This window comes from Calliphora vicina, chromosome 4, assembly GCF_958450345.1.
Source record: "Calliphora vicina chromosome 4, idCalVici1.1, whole genome shotgun sequence".
Classification (NCBI taxonomy): domain Eukaryota; kingdom Metazoa; phylum Arthropoda; class Insecta; order Diptera; family Calliphoridae; genus Calliphora; species Calliphora vicina.
The window spans coordinates 113,135,934-113,163,833 of NC_088783.1; the positions used below are offsets into that span (position 1 = coordinate 113,135,934).

A 27,900-nucleotide genomic window follows, 5' to 3' on the forward strand; every position below is an offset into this window, starting at 1 on the left:
TTGATGAAAACTAATATTTTGAAAACAAAATTCTTACAAGTTCCTTTAAAAAAAAATCCATAAAATCATTAGAAACTTAACATTATGGATTCGGTATTTGTTTATGAAACGGAACATCCAGAAATTCACAAAATGGATTGGCAATTTTTCATAAAGGTAAGTAGTTAACCCTTTTTGTTTCTTATTATTTTTTACCAGCGTCATCATTTTATTTACATCTTGCAATACGTTAAGATGCTGCTGCTGTTGATGATGACGATGGAAAATAGCAAAACAGGGTCAAGGATAATTTCATATATCCGTAAACAGTTGGGCTTTTTTTCTCAATGTGTACTTATATGCATAAACACTGGCAACGCGGCGGCTTGTTTACAAATAAGTAAAATAACTGTATATGTAAATATGTCACCTGCAGACAGTGCTGTCAACCAGTTTGTTAGTTAATATAAACAAAAACCATGAAAATAATATTTGGGGAAACAAAATTTTGTATTTTAATAAATTTTGGCTGTTATTTATAAATATTATTTGAAAAAATTCACTGAAATTGATTGAAAAGCTAGTTCCTATGCACATTTCATTGGTTACTTAGGTTAGATTATCAGGAAACCTAGACCCAAAATTATTTGCCAGAATTCTTCTTCTTCTTAGAAGAAAAACTAATGTAAAGCGGGTTTTATGTTCAAATGGGGAAACAAGTCAATCACTCCTATCGCGAATCAATATTTCACATGAAATATGTTCCCTTTTCCCATTTTTCGTTCTTAAACTTTGTTCACGTGAAAAAATTCCCCATGTTGTGAAATTTTTAGATGTAATTTTGTAAACAATAAACAGCTGTTACGAACAAAATCAACTATTGTGAATGAAAAGTTCAGGGGAATATCAGGATAGCAGGGAAATGGATATTTCATGGGAACATAAATTTCACATGTTCTTCAGGATAGGGGTGAATTATTATAATTAGCGGAACTAAGACAGTTTAGAGATCTCCATTAGGACTAGGTTAGGTTAGGTTCCATGGGCTGCTGCTTCTCAAGCAGCTCACTTGGGTCCATTCAAATCTGATCCCATTGTGATACCCAGGGGGTAGACATCAGGGTATTTACAATACTTCCGTTGCCTCCAAATTAAACCAGCCAGATTCCCGGATGAAGGAGTAGATTCTTTTTAGACTCAACCTTGATAGCTCGTCCAAGCATGATAGGAATGGAAATCCGAGGATGCGTTCCCTCAGGTTTGTAAGAGCCGGACATTGGCAGAAAAGATGATACACAGTCTCTTCATCTCCTTCATTATGGCAGCTTCTAAAGTAATCCTTGTACCGTAGGCCTAATCTTCTAGCATGTGTCCCGATTAAACAGTGTCCTGTAATAAAGGAGACAATTAGCCTTATTTGCTCACGACGGTATTCTACAAGTAGATTCGTCCTGTTGGCATCATATACGGGCCAAGTCGACCTCGCTGTAGCACAGGAAGGTTCATTAGTCCACCTGTTTTGTGCAGTCTCATATAGTTTCTGCTGAACAACCATCTTGCATTTAACAAGGGAAATATTAGAAAAGGGATCGATTGCCTCCTCACTCATCATCGCACCCCTTTTGGCCAAATCATCTGCTATACAATTACCCTGATTTCCATCGTGTCCAGGGACCCATATAAGCGTTATCCTAGAATGTCTCGCTATCTCATTTAGGGATACCCGGCATTCCTCGGTTAACCTAGATGTCGTAAAGACACCCGCTAATCCGTTAATATACATATATCACCAGATATTCGATAATACCTCAGCCAGTTGGATGCACGCTTAATGGCAGTAATTTCCGCCTGAAGAGCAGTACAGAAATTAGGTAGCCTAAAGTAGGTTTTTATCCCAAAGTTTTCAATATAGAAACCTCCACCGACCTTGTTTCCCCTATTAGAGCCATCAGTATATATCCGTATGACATCAGTAGGAGGGAAGAGTCCGCGCTGCCATAAATCCCTGTTCGGGATCATAATATGGAAATGCCTATCGAAAAAAGGTTTTGCGATGCAGTAATCGACATTACCATGTATGAGACCATAGTAATTCAGTATCCTAGAGTGTCCAAGGTCCTTACCAGACCACGAACAACCCGCATTTAGTCTCACAGCAGAGTTGAGAGCCATTTGTATCACCATCAAATCCACTGGTAACCAGTTTAGAATAGTAAAAAGTACCTTAGAGGAAGTAGACCTTATAGCGCCTGTAATCAGTATCGCAATAGTCCTTAGAACTCGTTCAACGGCCTTCCGGTGAGTAGCATTATCCAAGGCCTGCCACCACACCAATACTCCATAGAACAAGGTGGGTTTGACGACTGCTTTGAAGATCCAATTGATACCTTTCGGCATAATGCCCCAGTTAGTACCAATTGCCTTTTTGCAGGAGTAGATGGCCACGTAGGCCTTGTTAATCCTGTTCTGAATATTCATATTCCAGGACAATATCTTATCTAGAATGATGCCAAGATATTTTGCATTATCCCTAATTTCAAGACTGATTCCATTCAGTCTAGGTGGTCTAAAGTCATCGATCTTATACCTCCTAGTGAAGAGAACCAGTTCCGTTTTTTGGGGGTTCACACTAAGTCCACTCGATATACTCCACTCACTCAGTGTACTTAATGCCGATTCCATACAACTAGATATTGTATCCAGAAATTTACCAGATATAAAAACGGCTACATCGTCAGCGTACGCGACTGTTTTAATCCTTCTGTTGTCCATCCTGACCAACAGGGTATTCATAGCCAGGTTCCACAGAAGTGGAGATAATACACCTCCCTGTGGGGTTCTTCGATTGGCCACTCTTGAAACACTTGTACCACCTAGGGTAGCACATATGACTCTATAGCCGAGTAATTTTCCGACTAACCGGCGTACACACAGATCAATCCCCAGTTCATCTATCGCAGATAGGATGGCATCGGGCCTGACATTGTTAAAAGCACCTTCGATATCAAGGAAGGCAACAATTGAATACTCCTTATATGATAGCGACTCTTCAATGCAGCCAACTAACGACTAGGACTATATAAAGACCAACAAATGAAGGTCCACTGAGACTATATAAACAACTACGATTGAAGCCAAACTAAGACAGTTTAGAGACCCCAATAGGTATATAAAGACCATCAATTGAAGCTCAACTGATTGAAGCTAAACTAAGACAATTTAAAGACATCTACTAGAACTATATAAAGATCAACAATTGAAGCTCAACTGAGACTATATAAACAATTACGATTGAAGCTAAACTAAGACAGTTTAGAGACCTCCACAAGGACTATATAAAGACCAACAGTTAAAGTTCTACCGTGACTAAATAAAAAACTGCAATTGAAGCCAATCAAAGACAGTTTAGAGACCTCCAATAGGTATATAAAGACCATCAATTGGGTCAACTGAGGCTATATAAACAACTACGATTGAAGATAAACTAATACACTTTAGAGACCTTCACTAGGATTATATAAAGACCAACAGTTTAAGCTCCACCGAGACTATATAAACATCTTAGATTGAAGATAAACTAAGCGATTTTAAAGACCTGCTCTAGGACAATCAGCCCAATTATGAAAAATATTCCGCGGGAGTTTTTTTCCCTTTTCTCATTTTTCCTATTCAAATTCTATGTTGTGCCGAATCTTATTTTTTTTATTTTTTGGAAAAAAAAATGTTCGAATTTGAATATCTCAGCCATTTGTGGGCCGATTTTAAATAGCAACCGAGCCGGAAGAATTCCCGATATATTGATGTGTCATGTCATGTTTGTAAGTTATTTGGGGAATACGGAAAATTGATTTCAACATACAGACGGACATGGCAATATTGACCGAAAAGGTTTCATATAAAATAAGTATGAGATCTATATTCGGCTGTGCCGAATCTTATATACCCTTCAAAATAAAAATGTTAATATTTTTAGGTGAGCAAAAAAAATTTTTTAAAATTTTTTTTTAAATTTGAAAAAAAAAATTAGTTTTTTAATTTTTTTTGGTGAAAAAAAATTTGGACTAAAAAATATTTTTTCCGATTTTGACCCATTGTAGGTCCAACTTACTATGGTCTTACATACGTCGTTGCAAAGGTCTTTGAAATTTCTATCATTAGATATCCATATTGTCTATATACAGTGGTTGACAAAACAATGGAAACTTTTCCAAATATTCCATATGTAGCACAAAATTTAAAATAAAATTTTTTTTTTAGTATTTTACTTGTAAAGTTTTAAACAAACAACATAATTAATTATATTCTGAAAAAATTAAAACAAAATTAAAAATATTCACTATTTCGCTACTGACAAAACAATGGAAACTTTTAGACTTCAGCCAGAAAGAAGTGTAAAACGAAAATAATATTTAAAAGAACGTTGTAAAAAGCATCCTGTTTACAGTTATTTTATTTTTAAATTCTGGTAATTTTTCACAATTTCTTTTTCTAAGTTTTTCGCATAATTGCTTTTTTTCAAAGTTAACGAAAATGGCTAAAGTTAAGATTTGTGAAGACTTTAAAAATAAAATAATTAACGATTTTAAAGCTGGTTTAAAACATAAAAGTATCTGTGACAAATATTCAATAAATATAACAGCAGTTTCAAAAATTAAAAAAAGAAATTTCGTGAGACCGGTTCCACAAAAACTCAACATTTAGGTGGAAGACCTCGTAAGACTACTCCTAGGCAAGATAATTTAATAGCGAGAGAGTTCGAGAAATTCCCAAAAATAACTCCTCCAGAGTTTGTTAATAGCCTAAAATTAGAAATAAGCAGCCGAACAGTTAGTCGCATGGCAAATGAGGCTGGTCTTGATTGCTATCGTCCTGTGAAAAAACCACTCATTTCTAAAAACAACCGTTCTGCTCGTCTACAATTTGCCAGGGATCATTTAAACTGGTCGATAGAGAAATGGAATACTGTCCTCTTTTCCGACGCATCCAAATACAATTTAAGAGGCAGTGATGGGAGAACATTTGTAAGACGACCAAAGGGAAAAAGATTAGATCCAAATTACACAAATAAGACTGTAAAGTTTGGCGGTGGCAATATTATGGTATGAGGATGTATTTAAGGGCAAGGTATGGGCCCAATTCATATTGTTACGAAATTGTACTTGAATTCAAATATAAAGATTTTAACGGCTGATTTAAAGTTGCATAATGCTTTCAAATAGCAGTACCCAAACTTTAACTTATCTGTGGGCATTATTAACATTGAATAAAAGCTTGATCGTAAGTTGGCAACGCTGTTTGCTGCGACCTTATATTCGAATTCGAATATTCAGTTAAAGAACATTGTAGAAAGTACACCACAGATGGCGTATGTATTAGAAAGCTCTAGACAGCTAAAGAGCAATCTAGAGTACAGATGGCAGAGGTTGCAGTCGTTAGTGAGTTTATCAGAGACGCTTTTCGAATAAACATCAACTGAGTGCCTTAAAGTGTGTTGTGTTTTTCAAGTAAATTCGTGTACATTATAAAGTGTGTCTTTATTTCTGTGAATTTATAAACGTGTATAAAAAACACTGAGTGACTATTTAATTCTGTTGTTGTACATTTTAAATAAATAAAGAGTTGTTACAATTTTCAAACTACTAAACGGCTTTTATTTGCAATCAAAAGTATCCGGTTTATTTAAAGGAAATAAACCAACGTTTTGAAAAGGTTAAAACGTAACAATATTATAAAAGATACCATGACAGGTATAGGATACAGAACCATATTAAACGATGTTATGTATCCATACGCTGAGGAAAATATGCCCCTAGTTTGGAGATTCCAATACGACAACGACCCGAAACTCATCTCTAGGGTTGTAACCGAGTGGTTACAATCCAACGAGGTACGTGTTTTGAAGTGGCCTGCCCAATCGCCAGATCTCAATCCCATAGAAAATCTATGGGAAATTGTAGATCGTAAAATAAGGACCCAAAATTACACCAGGAAGGAAGATTTATCGAAGGCGGTTATAAGGGAATGACAAAATATTTCAAAGCAGACCATTGACTCTTTAATTGGTTCAATGCATCGTCGATGTGTAGCAGTTATAAAAAATAAGGGATACCCAACAAAATATTGAGTTATTGCAAAGTTTAGACCATATTTGTTAAAATAATACCTAAGTTTCCATTGTTTTGTCAATGCCGTAATAAAGAAATCTTTTAATTTTGTTTTCTCATTTTTAGAATTTAATTAATTATGTCCTTTCTACAGAAATGTTAAAATTTTTTAAAAAATTATTTCAGATTTTAGGCCACTAATGAAATATTTGGAAAAGTTTCCATTGTTTTGTCAACCACTGTATATACTTTGTGGGGTCGCAAATGAAAAATGTAGAAATTACAAACGGAATGACAAACCACTCATGGTGTAGGGTATAAAAATTAATATGTAAACAAATTGCAGTTTTTCTAAAAAAAATCCAATTAGAGCAATAATAATTCTGCCAATTATTTAAAGCAGCCAACTAAACTTCCTCGAGTTATTTAATACACAAACAATTCTAAATCAATTTTAGTTACTCCTGAACGAAATTCTAATTAGAAATTCCATAGTATAGTATTGTGCAACTTAATATTTCCTAATACACTTTATTAAATTATTCAATTCACAAACCTTCAACACATTCTTGCAATTCTAGTAGTTCTAGCAATTGCAGTTGCAGATTTTGTCTAATTCCGTCATTTTAACAAACACAACAACCACAACAACAAAAACCCGTACACGACTTCTACTAATTAAACGAAACGAATAGAAAAATTTGCAAATTTTAATTTTCGATTTGTGTGTTAACATTCATAGATGCTTTCATTTAAACACTTTTAGTTTATCACCAACACATTAGTTAAGACTTTTCACTAAATTTTAATTAATTTTGAACACTTTTTATACTATTTTTCCCAATTGAAATAAGCCGACAACATTTTGGCTCCCGATTACTTAAACGTTTGGTAATCCTTTTTCTTCAACTTGTTCACAGCGAATTTATACAAGGTGGAGCAAGTGGCGAGGCGAATTCAGGGAAATTGGCGCGAAGTCATTAATTTGACATTCCGAACAATACTCTCACTAATAAGAATGTCCAACTCCATATAAAAAAATGAATGAATGAATTCGTGACAATTTTCCTAAATTCGCCTCGTCACTTGCTCCACCTTGTATGAATTTGCGTCGAATTTGTTCTAATCAGTTCAGGGATGGAAATGCCAAAAGACAAAAGAGAAATTAAATTTGAATTGTACGAGAGTACAAATTGTTAAAAAAATAAGGTACAATCTATAAAAGTAAAATTTAAAATTTTATCTGTTCCAAAAAACTAGGTATTGATTTTATTTATTGTAAACTAATTTATTTAATGACAAATGATTTAAGAGACAGATAATGCTCTAGAAAACTTTATCTATTAAAGCAGTTATAATTTCACGATTATTCGTTCTCAATTATTCGATTAAGTTTTTTATTCGTTGCAAAAATCATCTTTTATACCAAAATCTTCCTATTTAAAAGTATAAATGATAATTTTGCTATAAAGCAGTTATTTTCTACCGATTATTCGTTTATATTTATTCGAATAATAATTTATTCGCTACAAAATTCATACAAAATTCATACATTATTTAATATGTTTTATTGTAATTTAGTTTTGTGGTTTTAAAGTCAAAATTTTAACGATTATTCGTTATCAATTATACTATTAAGTTTTTTATTCGTTTCAAAAATCATATAATATTTAATATTTTTCTTTATGATACTGATTTGGTTTATGTTTTCTGGCTCTAAATTCATAAATATAACGATTATTCGTTCTCATTTATTCGAATAATTTTTTATTCGTTGCAAAAATCTTTTAATATTTATTATATTTCATTATGATACTGATCTGCATTACATTTTGTGGTTCTGTAGTCTAAATTTTAACGATTATTCGTTATCAATTATTCGATTAAGTTTTTTATTCGTTGCAAAAATCATCAAAAATCAAAAATCCCTATTAAAAGTTTAAACGATGTTTTTGCTATAAAGCAGTTATTTTCTATTCGAATAATAATTTATTCGCTACAAAAATCGTATTTATATTATTTAATATTTTTGTTTATAATACTAATTTGGATTAAGTTTTAATTTCCAACCCTGTACTAGTATGAATTATTATTGCCCTCCTCCTTTTCATCTGCACTTTTTAGTCTTATTATCAAACGTTTAAGTAATCGGGCGCCAAAATGTTGTCGGTTTATTTCAATCGGGAAAAATGGTATAAAAAGTGTTCAAAATTAATTAAAATTTAGTGAAAAGTCTTAACTAATGTGTTGGTGATAAACTAAAAGTGTTTAATTGAAAGTATCAATGAATGTTCACACACAAATCGGAAATTAAAATTTGCAAATTTTTCTATTCGTTTCGTTTAATTAGTAGAAGTCGTGTACGGGTTTTTGTTGTTGTGGTTGTTGTGTTTGTTAAAATGACGGAATAAGATAAAATCTTCAACTGCAATTGCAAGAACCAAGGCGAATTCATATATGAATTCGCCTAGGCTAGAACTACTTGAATGTGTTGAAGGTTTGTGAATTGAATAATTTAATAAAGTGTATTAGGAAATATTTAGTTGCACAATACTATGCTATGGAATTTCTAATTAGAACTTCGTTCAGGAGTAACTAAAATTTTTTTAGAATTGTTTGTGTATTAAATAACTCGAGGAAGTTTAGTTTTAGTTGGGAATATAAAAATGGTTCTAGTTGGATAAAAATCTTAAGAGATCTGAAAAAATATCTGGAAAAATATTGTTATTATCTTTCAAAAGCTAACTTTTTAATATCAGAATTTATATAAACAAATACAAACCACTTATTGTCATTATAAAGACGACTTCAAAAGTAATTTTTTTTTTTAATGTTTGTCACACAGAGAAAACTGTTGTGATAACCAAATTTAGTGCTAAGGGAATGAATGATTCAGTCTAGGAACTAAGATTGAAGCTAAACTAACTTGTCCCCCTACTTGTCAATTATCTATTGTCAAAAACATATTCGAATGTCAAGTTGCTGCTGTCAGCCACAGTTTCTTAACAATAATTTAATACTATCTCTTCTATTCTCCTATTTTGGCATTGGCATCTAAAGCAATTAATTTAAATGACCCAAATTCCCCACATAGTCATTAGTGTAAGATGTCTTTAGCAAATTAATAGACAAAGATGAACTGTCAGTGATAAGTTCAATGTGAAAAATAATGCAGTTATGAAAATAAATTTAAAAACACTAAAATGTTTAAAACTAAAGAAATAATTGAAAAAAGTATTAAAAATACTACCTTTTCTAATTTAAAAGAAAGTCATTATTTAATGACTTTTTTATAGAATTCTCTATAAAGCAAAGATTTTTTTTTAAATTTTGGTATATTTACTACTTTTTTTTAAAAATGTACTGAAAATTTAATGTATTAAAGTATGCCAAAATTGTTTAAAATGATTTTCTATTAATAAAATCTATGTAAAATTGTAAAATACTACTTTAAAAAAAAAGTAGTAGAAATACTACCTTTTTTAAATTCCACCAAAATCATTGTATTGTATAGCAGAACTCTTATATCATGATTTTTAATTAAATTATTTACAATATAAATTAATTCTTTAAGAAATTAGTACTATTTTCTTGTTTTTTAAAAAAAGTAGTAAATATAAAAACTTCCAAAATATGTAAAACTTGTGATGGAAATATTAAACCAACAAATTCTGCATATAAATGAGCTAATATTACTTTTTTGAAAAAAAGTAGTAAAAATACTACCTTTTTTATTTTAAACAAAAATTATTACATTTGTAGGGAAAATCAGTTATCTATTGGTTTTTCATTTAATTCTTTATAATGTTTACGATTTTTCTAAGATTTTGGTATATTTACTACTATTTTTAAAAAAAGTACTAAAAATTTAATGTACCAAAGTATGCCAAAATTGTGTTAAATGATTTTCTAGCTATAAAATTATGAAATACAGCATTTTTGAAAAAAGTAGTAGAAATACTACCTTTTTTAAATTCAAGCAAAATCATTAGTTTTGCATAATATAGCTTTATTCCATAATTTTTAATTAATTCTTTATAATTGAAATCATAAAATTCTGTTATAAACTCACATTTGAAAAATACTACTTTTTTAATTTTAAACAAAAATCATTAGATTTGAGTAGTAGCATGTCCCACAGTATGTTTATAGAACAAATACTTATACCCGAAAATGCATTTAATTTGGAGCAAAAGTTGAAAGAAAAGTAGCAAAAAGTCAAAGTGCACATGCTACAACTACTGCCGCAACTAACACATCAATGAACAGTTCATGTCCTTGGTAAAGTTGAATATCTAGTATCTACTCATGCACTTAATTCAGGCCCTTGTATTAAGTGCATTCATGAAAGAAACAAGAATAGATATAAAGTTAGAAGAATTTTTAGTGAATAAGTTTCTAATTAATTTTATTATTGTGCATAAATAATGTAACAAACAAAATGGGTTATAAATTTAAATTTCAAAAGCTGGCTTTTTCTAAAAATGGAAAAAATGTAGTAAAATTTTATAAACTTTTTTTTAATTTTAAATATTCAACTAAATCTAATTAATTTGGATCAAGATAAAAAAGTAGTATTTTCTACTACTTTTTCAAAAATCAAATTTTAGCAAAATTTTAATAGATTTAGTAAATACACCATATTTGCCATACATTTTGAGTTTTTTGGGGTCAGGTTTTTTTAGTACCTTTTTTTAAATAGTAGTAAATGTTTAAAAATATTATAAAATTATTTTTTTTATATAGAATTCAATAAAAACCCAACAATTGATTCGTTTTTACAGAAATCTAATAATTTTTGTTTGAAATAAAAAAGGTAGTATTTTTACTACCTTTTTAAAAAAATTATAACTAACCAAATTTTATACAGATTTTATTGGATTACAAGTTCTAACACAATTTTCTTACATTTTGGAATTTTATTTTTTAGTACTTTTTTTTCAAAATTAAAAAAATAGTACTAATTGTTAAAGAATTTGTTGGCATTATAAAGAATTTAATTCAAAATTTTAATTAATGCTCTAATATTCAAATCTAAGCATTTTGCTTCAAATTTTCAAATGTAAAATTTCATAGTTTTAGACTTATTTTCAACTAACAACATAATTTAACACTATTTTTGCTAAATTTTCACAAATATAAGCATTTTGGTTCAAATTTAAAAAAGTAGTATTTCTACTACTTTTTTTCAAAATGTAAAATTTCAATGTTTTAGACTTATTTTAAACCAAATACATAATTTAACACTATTTTAGCTAAATTTTCTTGTTAGAACTTTTCGTACTATTTAAAAAACAGTAGTAAATGTAGCTAAATCTTACAAAAATCATGTTTAATATAAAGAATTCAATAAAAAGCCTTGAATAAATGGATTTTTCTTACAATTCTAATGATTTTTGTTGAATATAAAAAAAGGTAGTATTTTTTACTACTTTTTTTAAAAATGTATTATTAACAAAATTTTATACAGATTTTGTTGGATTATTATTTCTAACTTAATTTTCACACATTTGGGAAGTTTATTTTTTTAGTACCTTTTTTTCAAAATTAAAAAAATAGTACTAAATTGTTGGAAAATTCTTTGCATCATGAAGAATATAATTAAAAATCATGGATTAAAAAAACCATCTATACAAATCTAAGCATTTTGGTTCAAATTTAAAAAAGTAGTATTTCTACTACTTTTTTTCAAAATGTAAAGTAAAATGCATAGTTTTAGATTTATTTTCAACCAACAACATAATTTAACACTATTTTTGCTAAATTTTCTTGTTAGAATTTTTCGAACTTTTTAAAAAAACAGTAGTAAATGTAGCTAACTAAATCTTATAAAAATCATTTTTATTATAAAGAATTCAATAAAAAGTCTTGAATAAATGAATTTTCGTTAAAATTTTAATGATTTTTGTTGAATATAAAAAAGGTAGTATTTTCTACTACTTTTTTCAAAAATGTATTATTAACAAAATTTTATACAGATTTTGTTGGATTATTATTTCTAATTTAATTTCGACTTATTTTGGAAGTTTATTTTTTTAGTACATTTTTCCAAAATTAAAAAAATAGTACTAAATTGTTAAAGAATTTGTTGGCATTATAAAGAATTTAATTAAAAATTTGAATTACTACTCTTAATAGACAAATCTAAGCATTTTGCTTCAAATTTAAAAAAGTAGTATTTCTACTACTTTTTTTCAAAATGAAAAATTTCATAATTTTAGATTTATTTTCAACTAACAACATAATTTAACACTATTTTTGCTAAATTTTCTTGTTAGAATTTTTCGAACTTTTTAAAAAAACAGTAGTAAATGTAGCTAAATCTTACAAAAATCTTGTTTATTATACAGAATTCAATAAAAAGCCTTGAATAAATTGATTTTTCTTACAATTCTAATGATTTTTGTTGAATATAAAAAAGGTAGTATTTTCTACTACTTTTTTCAAAAATGTATTATTAACAAAATTTTATACAGATTTTATTGGATGAATAATTCTAACATAATTTTCACACATTTTGGAAGTTAATTTTTTAGTACTTTTTTTAAAAATTAAAAAAATAGTACTAAATTGTTAAAGAATTTGTTGGCATTATAAAGAATTTAATTCAAAATTTTAATTAATGCTCTTAATATTCAAATCTAAGCATTTTGCTTCAAATTTAAAAAAGTAGTATTTCTACTACTTTTTTTCAAAATGTAAAATTTCATAGTTTTAGACTTATTTTCAACTAACAACATAATTTAACACTATTTTTGCTAAATTTTCTTGTTCGAATTTTTCGTACTTTTTAAAAAAACAGTAGTAAATGTAGCTAAATCTTACAAAAATCATGTGTATTATAAAGAATTCAATAAAAAGCCTTGAATAAATGGATTTTTCTTACAATTCTAATGCTTTTTGTTGAATATAAAAAAGGTAGTATTTTCTACTACTTTTTTCAAAAATGTATTGTTAACAATATTTTATACAGATTTGTTGGATTAATATTTCAAATTTAATTTCGACTTATTTTGGAAGTTTATTTTTTAGTACTTTTTTAAAAAATTATGGAAATAGTACTATATTGTTAATGAATTTGTTGGCATTATAAAGAATTTAATTCAAAATTTTAATTAATGCTCTTAATAGACAAATCTATTTGTCTATTAAATGCATTTTGGTTCAAATTTAAAAAAAGTAGTATTTCTACTACTACTACTACTACTACTAATTTAACACTATTTTTGCTAAATTTTCTTGTTATAATTTTTCGTACTTTTTTAAAAAACAGTAGTAAATGTAGCTAAATCTTACAAAAATCATGTTTATTATATAGAATTCAATAAAAAGTCTTGAATAAATGGATTTTTCTTACAATTCTAATGATTTTTGTTGAATATAAAAAAGGTAGTATTTTTTACTACTTTTTTCAAAATGTATAATTAACAAAATTTTATACAGATTTTGTTGGATTAATGTTTCAAATTTAATTTCGACATATTTTGGAAGTTTATTTTTTTAGTACCTTTTTAAAAAATTATGAAAATAGTACTAAATTTGTTAAGAATTCATTGCAATGCTCTTTATATAAAAATCTAATGATTGTGGTGAAAATTGTAAAAAAGTAGTATTTTTACTACTTTTTTTCAAAATGTAAAAATGCTTAATTTTAGATTTTTCTTTTTTTTACAAAATTAATTTTTATTTAACACAATTTTTGTACAAAATCTTTAATTAATTGATTTTCTTTACAATAAAAAAGGTAGTATTTTTACTACTTTTTAAAAAAAAATTATTTTTTTCATTTCAAATACTTTCTTATGCTTAAAAATATGTTCTATTTAAATTATATTGTTTTTCTGTCCTCCTTTTTCCACCCAAACTTTCCAGCCATCTAATGTGCTAGAATAATGTTCAAGCCAAACAAATGCATTAACATTGTTTTCTGTTGCTCCTGTTTTCTTCCTTGAAACAAAAAAGTTACAAAAGATGGTTGTGAATGGTAAGGAAAATATGTACTTATGTTACAAATGACATAAAAACCAAACCGTTATCAGTATGGATGATTGTTTGAGGTTTTCTTAAAGCTTCGTTTGAATAAGCTGGAACATACTCAGAGGGCACTGTTTTGGTTTCAAGACATTCAATACAATAATGAATGGAAATAGAGACGAAAACTTGTTGGTGATATTAAAGGGATAAGAAACAATGAAGATAACTTAACTTAAGGACCATATAAAGACCTTCGATTGAAGCTTATGTAGGACTATATAAATACGTTTGAAGCCTTACAATTGAAGGTTATGTAGGACTATATAAAGGCCTATGATTGGAGCTTATAAAAGACTCTATGAAAGCTTAAATGCTTCCCCAAATTTATCTTTTTTTTATTAAGTTTTATTTTAATATAAAACTTTGCTTTTAGCTGAATTCGAAATGTTAAATTTATATTATATTTGTCTTTGTGTGTTGTCGTATTTGTTCTTTAGTTTTTTTTTTACAAATTTGCATTAAACTTACTGCAAATAAAATTTATAATATAGAAAAAGAAAACATAATGTGTGTGTGTTTGTTTGAGATTGACCCAGTTTCGGTGCAATTTGTATAGTAGTTTATAGTTAATGTTTAGCGTCATCGTAGATGTCTGAATTTAGTAGTTTTTATTTGTTTTCACAGCTTTTAAAACAGAGTGAATGGAGGGGTAAAAACATGATAAAGTTTTCCCTCGAAATCCCAGTAAAAATTATAATTTAAACAGCATCTAGGAGTTCCACTTGTTTAAGTCTCATTTTTTTATCTAATTGCAGTTTTTATAAACAAAATATATGAAAATATTAAATTTTCAGCTTTTACCAAAATCTCTGCTTTACTTTTAATTCAAACTAATGTGGCATCTCCCTACACAACCCCACCACTAATAACAAAGTACTGCTGTTCTCCTTCCTCCCTCTCTTTCTCTTTCTCTTTCTACCTTTTGTTTTTCTAGTAATCAACACTAGTTTGAGGCCACACAATGAAAACGGATGCTTTTATTTATTTTGCTGTTGACATTTTTTTCTTCTTCTTCATCTCTCTCTTCTTTACACCCATGATTGCATTGCAATGCATTGGTTGTTGTTTTTGTTGTCTATGACCCATTGAACTCAAGAAATAATGGTTAACTTGAGTTTTTTTTGTTGTTGTTCTGTTGTTTTTGCTCCATTTTATTATATTAATGACAAAAACGTTTTGATTTTTAATTGAATCAATGCAAAATAAATGAATGGATTTTCTTTGCTATCCAAATTATAAATACAAACCAGATATATTTTGTTCATATTCAGGTGCCATTAATTTTAGTTAGAAAAATATAACTAAAGGACTTTATGCACTCGATAGCTATTAAATTAAATTTTTAAGAATTTTCTTTAACAAATTCCAAAAGGGAAAAGGGAATGAGCGTTAAGAAACTCTCTATTATCTCAACATATATATATACAATGGAAACTTTTCCAAATATTTCATAAGAGGCCTAAAATCTGAAATATTTTTTTAAAAAATTTTAACATTTTTGTAATATTTATTAACTTAATTTAACAAAAAAAACAAAGGACATAATTAATTAAATTCTAAAAATGAGAAAACAAAATTAAAAGATTTCTTTATTACGGCATTGACAAAACAATAGGTATTATTTTAACAAATATGGTCTAAACTTTGCAATAACTCAATTTTTTGTTGGGTATCACTTATTTTTTATAACTGCTACACATCGACGATGCATTGAACCAATTAATGAGTCAATGGTCCGCTTTGAAATATTTTGCCATTCCCTTATAACCGCCTCCGATAAATCTTACTTCCTGGTGTAAATTTGGATCCTTATTTTATGATCTACAATTTCCCATAGATTTTCTAGGGGATTGAGATCTGGCGATTGGGCAGGCCACTTCAAAACGCGTACCTCGTTGGATTGTAACCACTCGGTTACAACCCTAGAGGTGTGTTTCGGCTCGTTGTCGTATTGGAATCTCCAAACTAGGGACATATTTTCCTCAGCGTATGGATACATAACATCGTTTAATATGGTTCAGTATCCTATATCTGTCATGGTATCTTTTATAATATTGTTACGTTTTAACCTTTTCAAAACGTTGGTTTATTTCCTTTAAATAAACCGGATACTTTTGATTGCAAATAAAAGCCGTTTAGTAGTTTGAAAATTGTAACAACTCTTTATTTATTTAAAATGTACAACAACAGAATTAAATAGTCACTCAGTGTTTTTTATATACACGTTTATAAATTCACAGAAATAAAGACACACTTTATAATGTACACGAATTTACTTGAAAAACACCACACACTTTAAGGCACTCAGTTGATGTTTATTCGAAAAGCGTCTCTGATAAACTCACTAACGACTGCAACCTCTGCCACTATTTATAACACTGCCATCTGCACTCTAGATTGCTCTTTAGCTGTCTAGAGCTTTCTAATACATACACCATCTGTGGTGTACTTTCTACAATGTTCTTTAACTGAATATTCGAATTCGAATATAAGGTCGCAGCAAACAGCGTTGCCAACTTACGATCAATGGTCAACTGAAAGCTTTTATTCAATGTTAATAATGCCCACAGATATGTTAAAGTTTGGGCACTGCTATTTGAAAGCATTATGCAACTTTAAATCAGCCGTTAAAATCTTTATATTTGAATTCAAGTACAATTTCGTAACAATATGAATTGGGCCCATAGCTTGCCCTGAAAAACATCCCCATACCATAATATTGCCCCAGCCAAACTATACAGTCTTATTTGTGTACTTTGGATCTAATCTTTTTCCCTTTGGTCGTCTTACAAATGTTCTCCCATCACTGCCTCTTAAATTGTGTTTGGATTCGTCGGAAAAGAGGACAGTAATTCCATTTCTGTATCGACCAGTTTAAATGATCCCTGGCAAATTGTAGACGAGCAGAACGGTTCTTTTTAGAAATGAGTGGTTTTTTCACAGGACGATAGCAGCCAAGACCAGCCACATTTGCCCTGCGACTAAATGTTCGGGTACTTATTTCTAATTTTAGGCTATTAACAAACTCTGGAGGAGTTATTTTTGGGAATTTCTTGAACTCTCTCGCTATTAAATTATCTTGTCTAGGAGTAGTCTTACGAGGTCTTCCACCTAAATGTTGAGTTTTTGTGGAACCTGTCTCACGAAATTTCTTTATAATTTTTGAAACTGCTGATTTATTTATTGAATATTTGTCACAGATACTTTTTTGTTTTAAACCAGCTTTAAAATCGTTAATTATTTTATTTTTTAAGTCTTCCAAATCTTAACTTTAGCCATTTTCGTTAACTTTGAAAAAAAAACAATTATGCGAAAAACTTGGAAAAAGAAATTGTGAAAAATTATCAGAATTTAAAAATAAAATAAAATAACTGTAAACAGGATGCTTTTTACAACGTTCTTTTAAATATTATTTTCGTTTTACACTTCTGTCTGGCAGAAGTTTAAAAGTTTCCATTGTTTTGTCAGCAGCGAAATAGTGAATATTTTTTAATTTTGTTTTAATTTTTTCAGAATATAATTAATTATGTTGTTTGTTTTTCAGTTAATTTATATAAATAAAACTATTCAAGTAAAATACTAAAAAAAAAAATTTTATTTTAAAAAAATATTTGAAATTTTGGGCAACATATGGAATATTTGGAAAAGTTTCCATTGTTTTGTTAACCACTGTATATACCTCCAGATATTACTTGCTAATTTAACTCTTCACTTTATTATTACAATTGTATAACCTAAAAACTATATAAATATTAATATCTATGTATGTATGTAATTCTTATTGAAATTTTTCAACTGTGCTAGTTTATTTACTTTATTATTTTTTTTCATTATTACAGGGCTTCCTGGAAGATCATCCCTGCAACAATACCCCACCCGATACAATGTATGCTCTATTATGGTCAATGTGTGCGGTATTTGGTATTGTGTTTGTGCTCCTAGGTAAGTAATACTTGAAAAAAAGTACTTGTGAAAATAAAGTAGCAGTTTTTCACATGTTAGTTAGTTAAACTAGGCTATAAACGATGTTTAATAAATCATATTTCAAGTGAATATAAATCATAAATTAAAATAAAGTAAGAAAATTTATCGTAATTCTTATAAATTTTCTTAAATTATGACAGAAAATTTAAAAGAAAATTACGATAAATTTTCTTACTTTATTTTAATATGATTTATATTCACTTGAAATATGATTTATTAATTTTTTGTAATTGTTTGAGAAACTTTAGCTATTTAGCTTTAAAATGACATTTAAATCATTTTGACATCTTTTCAATTTCCAGAATTGTTATTAATTTAAAAATGCTGTAATATTCCAAATACTGTGGCGTATGATTAATATTAATTTCTAGGTTTTTTAAGGAAAACAGCCATAACTTCAAAACTTTAAAAGATATTTAAGAACTGTGAACAGTTTTGAATTTTAAACACTTTTAGAATTCCAGTTTAAGTAAAATGTTTTGAATTTAAATTTAAGGTGTTAATTTTAACATCAATTTATTTTGAGCAAAAAAAAAAAAATTCTCTTTTTCACTAAAAAAAAATTTTTTAAATGCAAAATTAAGATTTTTCATATTAAAATGTTTATGAATATAGCTATAATTAGCTTTAAAATGCTGTTTAAATTTTTTCAAAATCTCGTCAATGTGAAAAATTATCAATATTTTAAAAATGTATCATAATTTCACCCATAACTTTCAAACCATTAGAGATAATAAAAATTTGTAAACGGTTTTGAATTTAAAACACTTCCAGAATTCAATTTAAAAATAGCAATTTAAGCAAATAAGTCAAAAGTTAAAATTTTATTTTAAGCAAAAATAATTTCTATTTTTCACTTAAAAATTTTTAAATACAAAAACATTTTTAAATTTTCTTAAATTATTAATGAATTCCAAGCTATTTAGCTTTAAAACTGCATTTAAATTTTTTTGAAAATCTTTTAAATTCTAAAAATTGATCAATATTTTAAAAATGTATTAAAATTTCAAATACTCTGGCGTATGATTTTGAGCAAAAATAATTTCTCTTTTTCACTTAAAAATTTTTAAATACTAAAACAACATTTTTAAATTTTCTTAAATTATTAATGAATTCCAAGCTATTTAGCTTTAAAACAGCATTTAAATTTTTTTGAAAATCTTTTAAATTCTAAAAATTATCAATATTTTAAAAATGTATTAGAATTGCAAATACTCTGGCGTATGATTTTAAGCAAAAATAATTTCTCATTTTCACTTAAAAATTTTTAAATACCAAAACAACATTTTTAAATTTTCTTAAATTGTTAATGAATTCCAAGCTATTTAGCTTTAAAACTGCATTTAAATTTTTTCAAAATCTTTTAAATTCTAAAAATTATCAATATTTTAAAAATGTATTAAAATTTCAAATACTCTGGCGTATGATTAATATTGATTAACAGGTTTTTAAAGAAATTTTCAAATAACTTCAAAACCATTAGAGATAATTGAAAACCTTAAAAAGTATTGATTTTTAAACTCTTCTAGAATTCTTATAATTAAATAAACTAATTTAAAAAGCCAACAATATAAAAGCTATAAAACTTTAAAGTTAGAATTTGTATTTTACAAACAAGAAATTTCTTAAACAAATATTAATGAAATCCAACAATAATATAGAATTCTTTATACAGTAAAATTGCAATAAAATTGTTGTAATTTTGAATTCTTTAACTTTTAAAATCCAAAAAATCTTAAAATTTTTTTTAATATTTTTTTTTTCTTTTCCACTAAATACAAAAACAACATTTTACAATTTTCTTTTTTTTTTGTTAATGAATTTACAGCTATTTAGCTTTAAAATGCCATTTAAATTTGTTCAAAATCTTTTAAATTCTAAGAATTATTAATATTTTAAAAATGTTTTAAAATTTCAAATACTCTGGCGTATGATTAATATTAATTTCTAGGTTTTATAAGGAAACTGAACATAACTTCTATACTACAAGAGATAATATAAAAATGTAAACGGTTTTGAATTGTAAACTAAACCAGAATTCATTTATAGAAGAAAATTACATAAAAAAGTCTAGCAAATTTAAAGCTATAACACTTTCAAGTTTGAATTTTTAAATTTAAATTTTTTTATGTTCTTTGGCTTTCAAAATCAGCATTTTATTAATGTTCTAAATAACTTAACTTTTCTCTTAGCATATCTCGTATGCGTCTCGCTTGATTCTTCGAACGATGTAATTGCAATTGCAGCTCCAGGCAGCTTTCTTGCCAATTTATCTAAAATATTAACAAAATTAAAATCCATTTTTTCTTTTCTCTCTACAAAAACTTACCTCTGGCACTGCTTGTCCATAATTATTAACCTTATGCACATCCAAAGAGTCAGTTTCTCAAACAATTACATAAATTCGCCTTGTTTGTTTCCTTTAATTCTTTCTCAAGGCGAATTTATATACAAGGTGGTGTCGGTGGCGAATTCAGGAATATACGACAATGAATTCGCTCGTATTTTCCTGAATTCGCCACCGATACCACCTTTTATATAAATTCGCCTTGTTTGTTTCCTTTAATTCATTCTCAAGGCGAATTTATATACAAGGTGGTGTCGGTGGCGAATTCAGGAAAATACGAGCGAATTCATTAATTTTTTATAAATGGAGTTTGACATTCAAAACCACTCTCTCATTGTTTCGAATGACAAACTCCACATATAAAAAATGCATGAATTCGCTTGTATTTGCCTGAATTCGCCACCGACACCACCTTGTATATAAATTCGCTTGTTCTTTCTCATATTTTGACAGATTTAATGTCATTGCCAGTTTAATCATGATTTAATCCTTACTTAACCAATCATTAAACTATAACTGAAAAAAGTAGTTCTAACGACACCCATATACTCCCATATATTGTATTTACAAACAGCGCAGCAGTTAAGCAAGTAGTCCATGTATCCCTTTTATACAGTAATTGACACTAATGTCTGCTTCATGCATCATTTGACACGTATGTGCTCTTTGTAGTGCAGAGATAAGTCAATTGGTTACTATATACATTCCAGGTAATCTAGCGAGAAGCCAATTGTCACTTAAGTGTCTCTAAGTAATCTAGAATGTAGTCACTTTAAAGGTTTATGTTGTACTGCACTTATTTTGTGAGTAATTCGTACAAACTGGGGCCAAATTACCGCATATCGAGTAAAATTTATCGCAATTTTCATATTTGAGATTATGGCATTCGTTATGGAGCAAGAAATTTAGTACATTTTATCACAATTTCGATATAGAAATTATTTTTCGATTCGATTTCTATTTGTAATTTCCACAAAATAATTTTCCGACCCTATAAAGTATATATATTCTGGATCCTTATAGATAGCGGAGTCGATTAACCCATGTCCGTCTGTCTGTCTGTTGAAATCAATTTTCTGAAGACCCCACATATCTTCGGGATCCAAATCTTCAATAATTCTCTCAGACATGCTTTCGAGAAGTTTGCTATTTAAAATCAGAAAAATCGGTCCATAAATAACGGAGATATGAGGAAAAACCCAGGACAACCTCTCGATTTATGACCTATTTATACCCTTCACCTTCGTGAGAAGGGTATATATAAGTTTGTCATTCCGTTTGTAATTTCTACATTTTTCATTTCGGACCCTATAAAGTTTATATATTCTGGATCCGTCTGTCTGTCTGTTGAAATCAATTTTCTGAAGACCCCAGATATCTTCGGGATCCAAATCTTCAATAATTCTGTCAGATATGCTTTCGAGAAGTTTGCTATTTAAAATCAGCAAAATCGGTCCATAAATAACGGAGATATGAGCAAAAAACCGGGACAACCTCGATTTTTTACCTATTTTTGATCTATATATGGATTACTAAGTCATTAATATAGACAATATGGATATCTAATGATAGATATTTCAAAGTCCATTGCAACGATGTAGATAAGGCTATAGTAAGTTGGACCTACAATGGGTCAAAATCGGGAAAAATATTTTTTAACCCGAATTTTTACTCATCAAACTATTTTTTTGTCATAAAATTTGTTTTAAAAAAAAATTAAAATTTTTATTTTTAAAAATTTGGAAAAAAACTTTTTTTTTAAAAAAAACTAAAAAACAATTTCGAAAAAAAAAAAAAAAATTTTAAAAAAAAATTTCCAAAAAATTAAAAAAAGCAACTTTGGAAAAAAAACTTAACTTTGTTTACCTAAAAATATTTTAAATTTGTATTTAGAAGTATAATTTGGCACAGTAAATAAACCTTCCTGTCACCCTAAGTGATGGGTAAAATCATTAGTTCGGGACAGTCAGCTAGAACTGCTGGGATGTGTTGTCACACATACACATCAGTACATAATCATATATGTATTTGTATATATGTACATTGTATATGTAATTTAGCACACAGTTCACCTATTATATAATAAAAATATAAAAATCGCCTGAAGGTCGTTTCTTGACACGTTTACCACACTCACCATCCTCATGATTACACTGAAAATAATGATTGAAACAAAATTATTTCAAATAAATTACATGAAACTGAAAAATTTTTCAGTCGATTGCATATGAACTAGTTCAGTTCTATATGAATTGGTTCATTTTCGATTCAATTCCATAACATAGAGAATATTATGAAAAATTATCCGGATCATATAGAATAGTGAGAAAATTTAACTGGTTGATGTAGGATAGTGTGAACAATTAAACGTCACTCACAGAATAGTCTTAAAAATAAATCGATTCATATAGAATAGAGTGATAAATCCATCAATTCATATAGAATAGAGTGAAAAAGAGACGGTTCATATAGAATAGCACGGAAAATTAACCAGTTCTAAAGGAATCGAATAAAAAATTAACTGGATAATAAGAATGGAGTGAAAATGAACAGGTTCAAAAGAAATTGAATAAAAACAAGTAAGAGAGTTATATTCGGCTATGCCGAATCTTATATACCCTTCACCAAATTATAATTCAAAATAAATTTTTTTAAATATTTTTAGGTAAACAAAATTAAAATTTTTTTTTTTTTTAATTGTTTTTCAATTTTTTTTTTTTTTTGAAATTGTTTTTAATTTTTTTTAAAAAAAGTTTTTTCCAAATTTTTTAAAAAAAATTTTAAAAAAAATTTTTTTTTTTTAGTTTTTAATTTTATTGGAAAAAAAATGTATGACAAAAAAATTTTTTTATGAAAAAAAAATTCGGGTTAAATATAGCCTTATCTATATCGTTGCAATGGACTTTGAAATATCTATCATTAGATATCCATATTGCCTATATTAATGAATTAGTAATCCAGATATAGATCAAAAATAGGTCAAAAATCGAGGTTGTCCCGGTTTTTTGCTCATATCTCCGTTATTTATGGACCGATTTTTAAATAGCAAACTTCTCGAATGCATGTCTGACAGAATTATTGAAGATTTGGATCCCGAAGATATTTGGGGTCTTCAGAAAATTGATTTCAACAGACAGACGGACATGGCTTAATCGACTCCCCTATCTATAAGGATCCAGAATATATATACTTTATAGGGTCGGAAATGAAAAATGTAGAAATTACAAACGGAATGACAAACTTATATATACCCTTCTCACGAAGGTGAAGGGTATAACAAGTAAGAGAGCTATATTCGGCTATGCCGATTCTTATGTACCCTTCACCAAATTATACTTAAAAAATTTTTTTTTTAAATATTTTTATTTAAACAAAAAATTTTCCAAAAAAATTTTTTTTTTTAAAAAAAATTTTTTTGGAAAATATTTCTAAAAAATATTTTTCCAAAAAAATTTTTTGGAAAAATAATTTTTGCTTAAGAAATATTCATCTTATACAGAATCATGTATATAAAGGATCTTCCGAACTTTGACAGTTGATAGCTGTCATATTGTTAAAACTACATCTGTCGAAATGGCTGTCATTTATTCGTTTTGTTTTGGCCAAATAACCATAGACGGATATAGCGAAATTATTTTAGAAAGTTGGTTGTACTGTTCGGGCCTCTTGCTTCTTACGGTGAGTCCCATTTTTGGATGATTGGGTACGTCAACAAACAAAATTGTCGAATTTGTGACGATACCAATTCACAAGAGATCCAAGAGCCTCCAATGAATCCCGCAAAAGTCACGGTTTGTTGTGGATTTTGAGTCCATATTTATGTTTGAGAGGACAACATTGGGCAGGCTATCTCCGTCAATGGCGAGCGCTATTGGTCAATGATTACCAATTTCTTTTGGCCTAAATTGGATGGTTCATATGAGGAGCCGCAGAATAAAAGGTATTTTTTCGAAAATTTAAAAATTTTGGGGAATTGATTTTTTCTAGAAGATTTCAACCCAAATATTACAAAAATACCAAATTTGTAAAAAAAAAAAAAATCTGCGGCTCCTAAAATCGATAAAATCGGCCCATAAATGGCTGAAATATTAGGAAAAACCCGGAAAAACCTAGATTTTTGGCCTATTTTTGATCTATATCTGGATAATTAAGTCATTAATATAGACAATATGGATATCTAATGATAGATATTTCAAAGTCCATTGCAACGATGTAGATAAGGCTATAGTAAGTTGGACCTACAATGGCTCAAAATCGGGAAAAATATTTTTTAACCCGAATTTTTTTTCATAAAAAAATATTTTTGCCATAAATTCTTTTTTAAAAAAAAATTAAATTTTTTTTAAAAAAAATTAAAAAACAATTTCAAAAAAAAAATTTTGAAAACAAATTAAAAAAAACTTAAATTTTGTTTACCTAAAAATATTTAAAAAAATTTATTTTGAAGTATAATTTGGTGAAGGGTATATAAGATTTGGCACAGCCGAATAAAGCTCTCTTACTTGTTATACCCTTCAGCTTCGTGAGAAGGGTATATATAAGTTTGTCATTCCGTTTGTAATTTCTACATTTTTCATTTCCGACCCTATAAAGTATATATATTCTGGATCCTTATAGATAGCGGAGTCGATTAAGCCATGTCCGTCTGTCTGTCTGTCTGTCTGTCTGTCTGTCTGTCTGTCTGTCCGTCTGTCTGTCTGTTGAAATCAGTTTTCTGAAGACCCCAGATATCTTCGGGATCCAAATCTTCAATAATTCGGTCAGACATGCTTTCGAGAATTTTGCTATTTAAAATCAGCAAAATCGGTCCACAAATGGCTGAGATATGAGGAAAAAACCAAGACAACCTCTATTTTTGACCTATTTTTTACCTATATCTGGATTACTAAGACATTAATATAGACAATATGGATATCTAATGATAGATATTTCAAAGACATTTGCAACGACGTATATAAGACCATAGTAAGTTGGACCTACAATGGGTCAAAATCGGGAAAAAAAATTTTGAACCCGAATTTTTTTTTAAAAAAAAAAAAAATTGAAAAAACAAAAAAAAAAATTTTAAAATTTAAAAAAAAAAATTTTAAATTTAAAAAAAAAAAATTTTTAAAATTTAAAAAAAAAAAATTTTAAATTTAAAAAAAAAAAATAATTAAATTTAAAATAATAATCGAAAAATTTTTTTTTTCAAAAAATTCAAAAAACAACTGGAAAAAAATAAAATTTTGTTTACCTAAAAATATTTAAAATTTTTAAGTATAATTTGGTGAAGGGTATATAAGATTCGGCACAGCCGAATATAGCTCTCTTACTTGTTTTTCACTCGATTTAATATAAACCTTTTAATTTCATTCGTCATTATTAGAATTATGTTCATGTTTTATTCGATTATGTTCATATTTTATCCGATTCCATATCCAACATTTGCTTTCATGCAATAAGACCCACATTAGAATGTATAGAAAATGTAAACAATAACTCTTCATATGACATCCCTATAATCTACCTCATCTTTGTTTCGGTAATTCTCACTCACTCTCCCTTGTTTAGCTAATTCGTCTCATTAATTTTTTTTGCGTGTATGTATTTACATAAGTGTGATAACGGTATTTTTTATTATTTACAAAATAAAACAGAAACCTTATGTGACATTTGAATGAAAAGAGAAAAAAAAATAAATATGTAAATAAAAATGTTATGATGTCGTGATTTAATAAAATAATTAGTTAAATATTAATTTATGAACATTCATGTGTTAATTAATGACTTAATTAAACACATAATTACTTATATTTGTATGTATTCTTATGTTTAGGCTATCGCTGTTTGCGGGCGGTGGGATTTTTGACAGGAGCTTTTATAGGCATAAAAGCGGTGGCTATGATGCGCGTATATGTCACCGGCTATTTGGGTGAACCGGCCGATGCTTGCTCTTCATTGGTGGGTGGTTTAATAGGAGCGGTATTGGGTTCCACATACCCAGTGGCCACATTTTTTATAAGTGCTTTTGCAGGCGTTATTATAGCCGGGGCGGCCATGGCCGTTTGTGTGGCCACAATGCCGGATAATGAATTTGGTGTAAGTTAAAGATTTGTTTGAATTGTTAAGGGTTTTAATTAATAAATTTCTGATTTCGTTACAGCAAGCTGAAATAACGGTAGCTTTAATTGGTGGCGCCATTATATGTTCGGTTCTTACATTGTGCAGCGCCAAATATATAACAATTTTAACCACCAGTGTTGTGGGCTCAGCCATGATTATATGTTCGATTGATTTCTTTTTGCACGGTCTAATGCTGACCAAGTGGGTGAGTGTAAAAGGGTTAAAATGTATGAAATTTGAAAAATTATATTTTAGGGTTGAAAAAAAAATCATTAGTTGGCATCAGGGTTTTAAGGTTAACGGTACAAATGATGGACAGTGATGCCATAGCTTTATTTATTTACGATTTTAAATCATATAAAAAGCTCTAAAATTAGTATTTGTGTTTTTTTAATTGCTTTTATTTTCTTATTTAGATTTTCAACATGAAACCCCATCCAAATCCGCCGGCCTGTTATGGCGGTATTTTGATATTTGCCTGGCCAGTTAGCATTATCATTGGTCTAATGATACAGAGTTTCATAACAGCCTGGGGCATAGATCATCGCAAGCGAGTGTTTCAAAAACGTCACCAACAACTGCAACGCATGCAATCCAGACCTCGAGAGACCCGCGAAGAGGCCAGACAACGTAAATTCCGTTACCTTTATCAAGTACGCACGGCACGTGGCGATATTATATCACAGGTGGGTTAATTTTGTTTTTTTGAATGATAAACCAATAAAAGTTTCAAATTTTTGTTTTTCTTTTAGAATTTTGTTTCAGCTTTACAGAAACGTATACAATTAAGCGGCACGGAAACACCCTCGGAACGTTCACTCAAAACTAGTTCCAATGAACGCAATACCTTTCGCAGTGATCGCACACATTTCACCACCATACCACCCGATTCGGATATGTTTGATAAAATTGAAATTGTGCGTGATATAGCATAACACTCGGTTTATAATTACATGTAAAGATGATGGTGATGATGATACAAACCTAAAACCGAAAATAATCAATGAAATTTTATGTGTAAGTAAGTACTAAACTGTAAAACACTTTGCATATACTTTATTTATTAAAAAAAAACAAGAAAACTAAAAAAAAAATTTATGCAAGCTTAAGCTTGTCTGTTAAACACAAAAAACACAGAAACTTGAAATTGAAAAAGAAAATTCAACAGCTTTATATTGGTTTCCCCTAGAGAAACTTAAAAATATAATAAGAAACAAAAAATTAATTATTTTCAAAACAAGAAAAATAAAAACAATTTTCAATAATTTTTAACTAAAAGTGATTACGCTACTAAGCGATTTTTGTTAAGTTTTTTTTATTATTTACTTTTTATTAATATTCTTTAAT

At 28.4% G+C, this 27,900-nt stretch overlaps 1 protein-coding gene across 1 annotated transcript; it reads left to right on the plus strand.

Annotated features, from left to right (window-relative positions):
* The first annotated feature begins 8 nt into the window (after positions 1–8).
* Positions 9–27,768, plus strand: LOC135957458 (transmembrane protein 198). The gene is made up of 6 exons (XM_065508206.1): positions 9–156; positions 17,957–18,059; positions 26,267–26,529; positions 26,594–26,758; positions 26,970–27,239; positions 27,306–27,768. Exons 1-6 carry the CDS (start codon positions 85–87, stop codon positions 27,486–27,488), a joined length of 1,056 nt encoding a protein of 351 aa, XP_065364278.1. The 5' UTR covers positions 9–84; the 3' UTR covers positions 27,489–27,768.
* The last annotated feature ends 132 nt before the right edge of the window (positions 27,769–27,900 follow it).